The following is a 12127-nucleotide window of genomic DNA, read 5'->3' on the forward strand; positions in this document are numbered from 1 at the left end:
TAGTAATAGTGTAATAGTGTAATACTAATAGTGTAATACTAATAGTGTAAAACTGTAATACTAGTGATACTGCACTACTGTGGTACTGTAATACTGTAATACTGCAATACTGTCTGTAGAATTAGTAATACTATAATACTGTAATCCTAATACTGTACTAGTAATCTATACCAATGATATTTAATACGAATAGTGTACAGGTAATCTATACTAATAATTCTTAATACGACTAGCTCTCATATTACTCTATTGGCATTATGTTACTGAGTCTATAAAATGGGTATTATTGGATTATATTCTACTCCTATATTAGACTAAAGCGGTACTACATATAGTAGCAGTAATACTACTACACTATGCTAATACTACAAGTACACTAATACAAGGTATACTAATACATTACTATACTAATACTATACTAATACTATCTAATATCTAATATCTATACTCCTCCAATGGCCCACACTTCAGCTTCATCTTCATACCTATCACTAAACATCGTCTCAGCATCTCCTCCTGCTACTATTCTTTCTCTTTCAACTCCTGCTAATCTACTAGCCACTCTTCTAGTATAATCTCCAATAGATCTAGCAACTATAGATGTACCAGTAACAGTAACAAATTCTTGTTTCCCTTCAAACCATCCATTGAATACCTTCAGCTCTGAATCATCCACTAAATCAAATACTGCCAAATAAGCCTTTTCTGCGGCTAATTTGATAGGGATAACTGGATCTCGAAGACATGAGAATACTGAAGGTACTAACACATCCAAATATGGACTAATGAATTGTTGATACTTGAATCTGGCAACTGTTCTTATTACTACAAGTGATAATCTTCTCGTATCAGTAGAATTAGATAATGGAGATAAAGTGGTGGTGGCTAATTGAGTTACTAATAATTGTGCTTGTTCATCACTAATAGTAAATTTAGGTAATGAATCAGTAGTATCACTAACTGCCTTCAGTACTGGAGATTCAACTTCATCATGTAAAAGTAATAATTTCCCCATAGCTACAGTGGCATTATCACTAATATAACTTTGACTAGAATTCGAACTAGCCACTATAAATTCGACAATCTCATCTAATAATCCAGCATTAAAAATATGTTCTGGAGAATATCTTAAGAAGGAATTAACTGAAAGAATACTAAATTTATCATTAGTATTATTTGGTTTATCTAAGATCTTATTCTTAAGAATATGTTTAGCTTCTTCAAGATTAAGAATCTTAGCTAATGATCCTACTAATTTAGCATAAGATACAGCTGATTTATCATCCACAATAGTAATTTCATCTTCTACAAGGGTCATAATGGCTGTCTTTGATGTAGCATTCATATTCTTACCGGCTTTAACTACTACTTCCAACATGGCCTTTAACATTGAAGTCTTAACTCCAGAATCTCCCGAACTTTTGGCTCCACTTACAAGTTCAGTAACTAATGAATCTACTCGAGGTTGGAATTCAATTAATGTACTTAAAGCCTTAACTGCTTGACTACGTAATTTCTCATTAGCAGAATCTGATAAAGATCTAACAAATGTACGTTGAAGTTGAGGGATAAAAGGTCTTAAGAATTGAGGAATCTTTATTAAAAGACTATTAAGTGCTACTAAGATAGCAGCCTTAATATCACTCAGAACCTTTTCACCAACAACTCTAATTAATGGACCAGTCATAGTAGTGGCAAAAGGTTTCAAATTATCAGCAGGTGTCTTATCAATAATATCCGCAATGGCTAAAGCCGATGCTTCACGTTGATCAGAAGTTCCATACATTAATCCATGAAGGAAAATTGGTAAGATACAATTAGGACCCTTTGGTAAGGCAAATGCAGCTAATGGTTCACCTTTAACTCCAGTCAATTCAAGGGCTTGACGAGCAGGTTTAACTAATTTTTCAAGTGATTCCTTTGATTGACTCTTAACTAACGCACTTAATGCATCGAAAGTTCCCTTAACTACTGCTGGAGTCTTATCATCTAATGATAAGATGAATTGACTTACCATATCTTGTAAGTAGATAGAATAATCAATGGTAGTGTTAGTAAAGAAATTACCAAGACGTCCATAAACTACGGCTCTCTTGGCTGCATCTTCATGTTTAACTAATGAAAGTAATTGTTGCATTAATGGATGAACCCCTTCTTCCTCATCAATGGCCAATAAGATCTTATCAAAAGCTTCGGGAATAGCTTCATTATCGATAAATTCGACCATGGCATTAACAAGAGTATTGATAATGATGGATAATCGTTTGTATAAGGCCGAACCTGCTACTGATGCTAAAGATGCAAGAGCATTGGCTTTAAAAGTATCAATAGGAGCAGTTAATAAAGAAGGTAATAAAATAGGGAATACTATATCTGCTTTAGTTTCCATAATATCTTGTAAAGCCAATAAAGCATTCTGAGAATCAGAATCTGGACGTTCAAGAAGTGATAATAAATGAGGAATGATTTCATCAATAACCACTTTACCTAAGGCTTCTTGTAAGGCTTCAAAAGCTCGAGCGGCTGCTTCTCTAACTCCATTAGATGAATCAATAAGTGAATCACGAACAATGGTAATGAATTCATCTTGATATTCTACAAGAGCATCTCGTTGAGCTGATTTAATCAATTCTGTCACGGCTATACAAATACCTTGTTTAGAATCAGTATCACCAGATGCTAAAGTTTCTTCTAAAGTTGGTAAGATTTGTGCAAGAGCATTGGCTCCTACTCTTCTAACCATTTCTCCAAGAGTTTGAGCTCCAATGGTTCTTTGAACATCATCATCAGAGGCTAATTTCTTAACAATAATGGTAGTTAAGGTTGGTAATACTTCCTTAACTGTCTTAGGAGTATTGGCCACTAAAGCTTTCCAAATATCAACTGAAGCATTCCGAACAATACCTGCCACATCAGAACGACATACAAATAATAATGATAACACTCTATCCCGTCTTTCTTGTCCCAATACTTCAAGTAAGTTTCTATTAACTTCACCCGAGAATTCATTTTGTTCTTCAGTTAATTCATTCTTACCGGAAATCCCTGTGATTTGGAAGAGTAAATCTCCGGTAAGTTCAACAGATGAAAGTCTAATTCTGTAATTAGAATCGGATAATCCATTTTCTAATTCTGGTAAAAGAATATCTACGGCTTTCTTAGCATAATTCTTAACTATAAGTCTTCCAGCTCTTAAAGCAGTATCTCTAATATCTTCATCAATATCAGCTAACCCATTTAAGATTGGAGGAATAATCTTAGTTAAATAAGGAGAGAATTGAGTACCAAAACAAACTGGTAAGAATAATAATAATGGCATAAATCCAGCACGAATATGATTCCGAGGAGATGAAGCAGAACTTAAAATTATTGGTAATAATTCTTCTAATTTATTAATACCTAAACCAGATATAACTTCTGAAAGTGCTTGAGCAGATCCAAGACGATCTCCAAGTTTAGTTTCATCTTGTAAAGTATCTAATAAATGAGGGATCAAATCAGGGAATTGATCTTCCCCTAATTTTTCTACTAAAGATCCTAAAGCTCGAGCTGCTGTAGATCTTGTGGCAGGAACAGGATCAACCATAGATACTTCTAATTCTTGAACTAATTCAGTAAGATATGGTTTAAGATCTTTACTATCTACAAGAATAGACATATTTCCAACAATTTGACAAGCTTTCTTTTTAGTGGCCGCCAGTCTTTCCTTCATTCCTCGATGAATTACATGAATAATTAATGCTAATGAAGGTCCATCAATATAATGAACAAATTGTGTTTTAATAAGTTTATCAAGTGCATCATCAGTATATTTAGTTGGATCTCCAATAGCATTAATAAGATCTGGAACAATGGCTTGAATTTCCGGATTTCTAATGACTTCACCAAATCTCTTTAATGATTGTTCACCAGCTTTACGAACTTCTTTATGAGTATCATTAAGAACTCCCACGATTTCAGGTACAATGGTAGATAAAGAGGCCGATAATTGTGTGGGATCTAAATAAGCCATAGATCCTAATAATTCAACTGATCCTTTCTTAGATCTCCAAGCAATCTCATCAAGATTAGAAATGGCTAAGGGAATTAATTTCTTAACTCCAAATGAAGTGGTTGTCTTCATGATTTGTTTAGCAGCTTCATTAGTAGCATCTCTAACTTCAGGTACAGGATCTCCAAGAGATTTTAAAAGTATCGGTAAGATCTCAATGACATATGGTTCAAAGAATCGGCCAAGACATCGAGAGAAACATTCAAATGCATAAGATACTCCCTCACGACGATGAGGATCTTTCTTATCATCGGCTGCATCAGAAAGGGTCCGAATAATATCAAATGTTCGCAATGCTTTAATACCATAACCTTTAACTAAACCAGCAATTCCATAAGCAGCCCCCTTTCGGATGGGTAATGTCTTTCCTTCAAAGAGTTTAGTGAAAAGTAAATCCAATTGTTGAGGGACTTTGGATTCAAACGATTTAACTAATGGAGCTATACATTCAGCAATGGCATATTGAACACTAATAGATGGAGTATCTAAAGTCTTTAATAATCTATCGACTATAATCTCCAATCGATCATCTTTAATATCCAAATGTCTAGCTAATGATCCATAAAGAATAATCACACTTTCTTTAATATTATTTTGAGTCTTGGATCTTTCATCTTTAGCAGCAAGATTAACTTCAAAGATTGGAATAAGTACTTCGACATTCTCCTTTCCATGAAGATTAATGATTTCCTTACCAGAATCTTGTAATTCTTGACGGACAAGAGGTTCTTTATCTCCCAAGGCTCTTTCTGATACTAAGAATTCAAATACTCTTTCAATGTTTTTTGATGAAAGTAATGGAGCTAAGAATCCCAAAGTTAAGGCAATAGTCGATCTTTCTTCCCAAGTATCTTTATTATCCATAGTTGACTTTATAGGTAATCCAAATCTATCTAATTTAGGAGGTGGAGGATTTTCTTTAACATGATATAAATCAATTAATTGTTCAATAGCTCTTTCTAAAATGGTAGGAACTTGAGGAATTAATACTTCTACAGCTGCTGCAAAGGCTCTAGCAATAGAGAATCTTAATCCAGCATTCTTATTACCAAAGAATGGAAGAAGGTGAGTAGTCGCATCTTCAACCACTTGAAAGTTATTATCATCCCAAATGGTTACCGCCAATTCTCGAGAATGTTCATCATTATCAAATGTAGCTATCCAAATCTCACTAGAGAAAGTGGATTGACCTGTTAAATCAAATTCGGCATCAATACCTTCTAAGATGGAGTTTCTTACAAACACTTCAGGAGTTATGATATTACTGAATACAAGTTCTAAATCAGCTTCAGTATAACTAAGAGCTATATGTTGACACATAGCTAAGAAGCAATCCTTAGCCAATTTAGCCTTAGATGGTAATTTCATGAGTGATATTAAGACTTCTAAGATATTTAATCGAGGAATGGATTCATCTTCAAATGCTTCTGCATGAGCAGATATAATTTCTACTGCAAGTAATAATTGTTCTTCTTCAGGATCTTCTTCGACAAATTCAGAAGTAACCACTTGTTTCTCGGCATTCTTAATGGCTACTTGTTTCCCATGTTGTAATACTTTAGTAATTAATGGTAAACAATATGATAATGTAAGAGAATCCAAGGGGGATTGATCAGAAAGAATCTTAATTCTATAGAGAATTCTACCCACAAGATTAATGAGTGGTTCTTCAATATAATTGGGAGGTATACCCACGACATTATGAAGTCTGAGGATTGAAACTGCCACAAATGGTTTCAAATTTCCTAAACGAGATGAAAGGATGGCGGAAAAGTTAATGAATGCACCAACTAATTGATCTCCAAAGAGTTGTTCTTGATAAGGAGTAACTAGAAGGGTCAATACACTAGACGAGGCAGTAGTGAACCAAGTATGAGCTCCATTCTCCACATGAATTGCTGATTTAATGAGACTTCTAATGATGGCAAGAGCTCCAACTACGCCTTCAACATACGTCGACATCTCGTGACGAATAGTCCGTTCTTTACCTAATTGCTCATCCACCAAATGCTGCTCTTCCTTAGTCAATCGTTTACTTTTGGCAGCCTTATTCTTAGCAGCCAACTCATTCTTAATGCTTTCTTCCCATTTCTTTAACTCATAGTCCTTGGAATTCTTGTCTTCCTGCTTCTTGGTGGACTTTGACGCATCAAGCACATCCACCACAAGCTCTCCATCAATCCCCTTCCATATGGCTATTGCTTCCTCATCAATAGTACTTAAGTAAGTGTCACTTAAATTGGTTGCAAGGTATTGAGTAAGACGTGGTGCTACTAAGTCAGGCTTAATAAATGCTAAAGTATCTACTGCTTTAACACAAGCTTGACCTAAAATCCCATGACTAGTGGATTCCTTTAAGTTGGTAAATGCTTGCGTGAGTAATTGTTCATTGTGGGTTTCAATAAGGTAACCAGGATCAATAGAAAGTCCACTTCTTTGAACTAATCCTACCCAACCTCCATTGATGGAAGTAGCATGAGAGATGATGAATACCGCAATCAAATTGGCAGTCACCGTATCATTATGATCTTTAATGGTAGTAAAAATCGATAATACTGGACTTAAATCCTTAATGCTAAGACTCCAATGATCTTTATCAGTATCAGTCATACTCTTAGTATCATAATGTTGAATTACCGAATAGATTCCATCGATTAATGATAAGGATAACTCAGGAGTAATGACAAGAACAGACGCTAATTGTTTTCTAGCATCCAATCTAATGGCCGAAGGTATATGGTTGGAGATTAATACAAAGACCCAAGCAGAGGCATAGGCCAATTTGTGAGGTTCAGGAGCATTGACAATAGTGGAACTAAGTGCCACTAAGGCATGTAATTGCCATTCATATTCTGCTTCAGTACTGAGCTTAAGATATATACGAGAATCCATCAAGATTGATGGTTTTTCATCATTACTGCTTATGACATTTGGTAGAGAGTCTACCTTAAATTGAGCTAATATAGTAATTATCACTAAGGGAATGATAATGGACTTATTAGAAACAGTAGGGAATGGAGCAGCAATGGCTTCTTCAAGAGCAGCCACAAGAATAGGAGTGATTTCTGTTAAAATATATTGAAATCCCTCGGAATTTGAAGGGTGATGGACCACTGCATGACCCAATTCCGTAAACCAGATCTTCTTCAATGGCAATTTCTTATCCTGAAGTCCTGTTTTGAGTTGGGTTATGAATGGAGTGAATTCAGATGTATTCCATTGAGTAGAAGTATGAGCCAAATTAACTAAATGTGATAAAAAGGGTCCAATCAAATGAGTTAATGACACTTCATTCTGTTCCTTGGCTACTACCGGTAAGAGCTGGGTGAGTAAATCAATTGATACTTCATCCAGACTAATACCTACTAGAGAAATGGCCTTAGAAATAATATGTTTTGCTTCTAAATTAGTGGTCCCTTTCAAAGCCTTTAAGATTTCCTCAGTATATTTATGGACATCTGTCACCAGCGAATGAAGGAATTGATCCTTTAAGATCACTTGGAGAGTATTGAAAGCTGCATGTCTTACATTATCCTTAGGAGACTTTAAGGCACTAATGATGGAGCCAAGTAACTTACTAGACAATAAGATATTGGAGAGTTCAATGTCAGATGAAGTGTGACTGAATAATGGTGGTAAAAGAATTGTGAAGGATGATTCTGATGATCGTAAGATGGCTCTTTCTACTGCCGGAATGATGGTGGTAGATAAGTTATCGGTGGTAATGTATTCGGTTACAATATGACCAAAGATATCAAGAGCATATACTGCGGGTAAGTTCTTTCCCAATAAGATAGTGGTAGTATAATAATTGAGGATAGTAGGCATAGATTCAGCTCTGAAATATTCCGAAGCAGCAGGATTTACTGCTAGTAAATGAATAGTGGCTCGCGAGATTATACCGAGATATGATACTATAGCATCTAGGGGAATAGCAGTGGTCTTCACTAAATTAGTGATCATATTATTTAATAATGTCTTAACATCAGTTGCAGCTTGAATTACACTAACTAATGCTGTAGTAGATGAACTAATTACTGAGTCATACACTCTTCGGTGATGATTGGCTGAGGAATCGGCACAGTAGGAAGCACATTGGCTTACTATAACCGCATGAGCCTCTACGGCTATCAGTAACACTGTTTCCTTATCTATAGCTAATACCATAAATCGATTTAACCAACTAAGTAATGTCAAATAGTCTGTCAATGCCAATGTCGTGCTGGCTTTAGCAGCCACTGTTAAGTGGACAAATTTGAAAATAGCCTCTGTATAACTTTGTTTGTACGTTACTATGGCCGCAAGAGTATTCGTCAATGCATTTCTGGAATTAGCGTCTTGGTAATAGTTATAAGTATGTAACAATTTAATAAGTAATTCTTTAAGGTCGTCGTCGGGGACTGATTTGGTAGCGACAAGCGTCTGAATTCGACTAAGTAGAGGGATTCTGGCAGTAGTAAGTGAATCACTGAGTACGTGGCCGTACACCAGCGAACATTGCTGCCAATCGGCCGCTTCATACAGCGAACTCATGGTGAATATGGTTCTAGTATGGGGTCCTGATGGTAGTGACTAGTATGAAAAATTTTTAAGTATGCCCGCTAAAAAAAGCGACATTCCCGCTAAAAAAAAAGAGTATGATATGAATCATTCAGTAAATGTCGCAGTCTACTTTACCCGGCACGATACTACAGTGGCCTATAAAAAAAAGTTTTTTTAGCGATCTCGACTTTAGTGGAGAAATATTTCTTTCCTCTTTATCAACTATAACAGTCGATGACGAGAGGCTACAGTTTATTCATCCGTTGCAGTGAATGGAGCTTTTGCTCTGTGACTCACCTGTGTGGGCGCTGTGGAGAACATCATGGCCGTATCACCACATTTTAATGATGTCTATATAATCTGAGGCTGGTTGATGTGTAGAATGTAGAGACAGTTGTGGGGATGGTGACAGTAACAGTAACAGTACTACTGGTCACTGTGAACTACCATTGTCTATTGCTGTAGTTGTTACTATACAAGTGACATTGAACAGCCTACAGCTAAAGCTTGTAGGAATTGTTTTCACGGGCACTGTAGTGGCAAAGCACTTACAACTAAGACTTGAACTAGTACACTGGGTTTAAGATGTACTGAATCAGTCGTACTTCTTCGGCTTAGTAACTGTTCATTGTACTTAGTCATAGTACTATACTCTACTGCACTATACTCTACTGTGTTAGTACACTCAAGTATTCGTACACTGCAGCGCTCTCATACTAGTCTACAATTTAAACTCTTTACACTCTAAGCATATATTATACCATCTTACACACTCAACAGATGGAAATTAACTTTTAAATAACAACACCATAAAAAGGGGACAGTCGTTAGTCGTGGAATAATTCAATAAATAACAATTAATAAATAAATAAATAAATAAATAAGCAGTAAATAAATAATGATTCTGATAATATAACAGGCTGAATTAAAGTACTTGAAATGTCAGGGGATTCGTAAATATTTCGTTAGGAGCTCTTTAAAAATTAATCTCCATGTTTAAAGCAACATCTATTGCCATAACGACAACTACCAAATTTAGTCCAGTTGGCACATGCCTTAGATCTCCATTTAGGAGGTCTTTCTACATTTTTCAATTCATTCTCTCCATGAGCAAATTGACATTTATTTCCATAAGGACAGATTCCCATTTTCATGAAGGATGCACACAATTCTGTCTTGTAGAGTTGAGTATTGACTGATGCCTGGTGAACCTTATTGAAACTAGGAGAACGATATTCGTCAAGTGAAGAAGCTGACGAAGTAGATCCGTTTCGGTTGTATAATAAGTATTGTTGTTGTTGCTGTTGTTGTTGCTGATGTTGCTGTTGTTGTTGTTGCTGCTTTTCAAAATTAAACATCTCATCGCTTCCTCCATTGACTCCACCAGCCTCTTCTATGAAGTAAACCGGACTGGAAAAGGATTGCATACGATGCGAATGAGGAGGCGAGTCAACATCAGAATTGAAGATGAGGTTCTCTTCAGTTAAGGTGGGCTGATGGAGATGATGACCATAATTGTCGTAGTTTTGGTTGAATGATGGCTGAGACCAGCCACTAGTCACTGGATGAGAATGAGGATGAGGATGAGTTACAGAAGTTGGTGGTAGTTGAGCTTGCAAAGGCTCAGCGTAGTTCAAGGCTGGTTGCCAGAGATCTGGTAATAAGTCTCCCTTTAAGTCAGCAAAGTCAGACGTCAGTGATGAAGTAGAATTTGATGTTAAGCTCGATGCAATAGGTGATATTGTTTTATAAAGACTTTTGGAGGTAGTGAGCGATGAAGATGACGAGAATTCGTCACGCTTAGGGTCGCTAGCGAACGGTAATAGTGTCAAGGGAACAGTATGTAAAGTTGACATTTGAAATAACCCGCTATTAAAAGTAAAGAATGAAGTTACTGAGCAGTGAACAAAGTTAGTGAAGAATTTAGTAAAGTTAAGGAATAAGTTGTGTTATTGAAGAATAATTGCGGGAACAGTAGTGAAGAACTCCGAGGGAATGTGACGTATATATATTTCAACAATTAGGGAGTAAAATGCAAATCAACAAATTTTATGGTCCTATACCGAATATTTAGTGAGGCGAAATTTGCGAGAGATCTGAACTTGGGGGGTATGAAGAATAAAAATAAAAATAAAAATAGGATTTTTTAGGAGGGGAACTAAAATCGACACCGAAATTGCTTTTGTTTCCATTGTTCTGGCGATATTTTTTAGCCTTTTATTTATTTGTATAGTATATTTATTTATTTATTTATTTAATTTTATTATTTTAATATTTATTTTTGGTGTTCGGTTTAATGTTTATTTTACATGTTAATATAAAGATTTATTGAAGTACTTACTGTCTACTGCCACTAGTACCATGTCAAACTAAACTGGTGACAAGTGACAAGTGAGAACTAACAAATTCTCCTAAATTTTGGGGGTGGGGTGGTAAGTTCGTTACAATTACATATTTATTTTCAATGGGGTAGGATCGAGTTGACTTGGTTGATTGGTAAGCGGAGATTCTGTAGGGTAGTTTAATGGCTATTCCATTTAAAAAGCCACCTAACTTACTACTGGTATCTCCACTATTGCCATCACCATCTCCGCTACACCGAATGTGCTGTTTCTATTCCTTCACTAGCATTTTATCATTATATCCAATAACAGTAGCGTGCAGTTCGGGCCTTGTAGAAATAACAAAATTTCATACCAGATTGAATTTAAGCCTTAAATTCGACAATGTGCGCTTCCTGTACATATTAATTATTCCGGCTTCGGAACCATCCACAAAAGCTTAACCTGTAAAAAAACTCAAAATCTCAAGTCTGAACCACTTTTTAAATCAAAAACTTGATCAACCCACTTTTATAACCAAATTTTAACTATTCAGGAACGACGGTTATGGTTCAATTCAACTAAAATTCTATGCTTGTGTCAAATCAAATTGGACTATTTTATGTGCCCCCAAATCTGCTGACAGTAAGCCCACGCTTGTTTTTCGTCGCACCAGTGAGAATGTTCGAATTTACTCGGTCATAGAGCCATTATTACAGATGTGTAAACTCTTTGTTTTAATTCTATATCTAACGTATTTTTTTATTCTCTACAGTATTAGCGTAAGTCCGCTCTATTTAATTGGAGTACGTTACTTACTTACCTGGTTAAAATTTCACTTGTTATCGTATTACCCATTACCCAACTTTTCGTACATACATACATACTACATTACATTAATTATTTTTTGTAAATGGCTCAACATCAAAATCTTTTTCCGAGAGTGGAGAAACGTTTTTTTTCTATGGGACGACTCACGTAATATTACAGAACTACTGATTACAGCGAGTTCCGGCTAAGTTTGTCGCTAGCCCACTATTGGATTGTAAAATCATCTAAAATGATTGACACAATCCAGTTAATTAACCTTAACTGTCAATAATCAACGTGATATACTTATTGTGTACGAAACCTTAGTTATTAGTTAGTAAGCGCAAACGCATGGAATCGTAGTGTCTCCTCATTTCAACTTAGACCCCCTTCCGAGCTAATT

At 35.7% G+C, this 12127-nt stretch overlaps 2 protein-coding genes across 2 annotated transcripts; both read right to left on the minus strand. All coding sequences in view use genetic code 12, as the record gives it.

The window, feature by feature from the left end:
- Nucleotides 1-379: 379 nt before the first annotated feature.
- On the minus strand, nucleotides 380-5455 carry GCN1 (Gcn1p). Its single transcript, XM_064880441.1, has one exon. The coding sequence runs from the start codon at nucleotides 5417-5419 to the stop codon at nucleotides 443-445; it is 4977 nt and encodes a 1658-aa protein (XP_064740403.1). The 5' UTR covers nucleotides 5420-5455; the 3' UTR covers nucleotides 380-442.
- Nucleotides 5456-9389: 3934 nt separating this feature from the next.
- On the minus strand, nucleotides 9390-10834 carry ZSF1 (Zsf1p). The gene has a single exon (XM_064880442.1). The coding sequence runs from the start codon at nucleotides 10447-10449 to the stop codon at nucleotides 9577-9579; it is 873 nt and encodes a 290-aa protein (XP_064740404.1). The 5' UTR covers nucleotides 10450-10834; the 3' UTR covers nucleotides 9390-9576.
- Nucleotides 10835-12127: the final 1293 nt, after the last annotated feature.

The sequence above is a fragment of the Scheffersomyces amazonensis genome (assembly GCF_036850825.1).
Source record: "Scheffersomyces amazonensis strain UFMG-HMD-26.3 chromosome Unknown RJT21scaffold_1, whole genome shotgun sequence".
NCBI lineage: Eukaryota > Fungi > Ascomycota > Pichiomycetes > Serinales > Debaryomycetaceae > Scheffersomyces > Scheffersomyces amazonensis.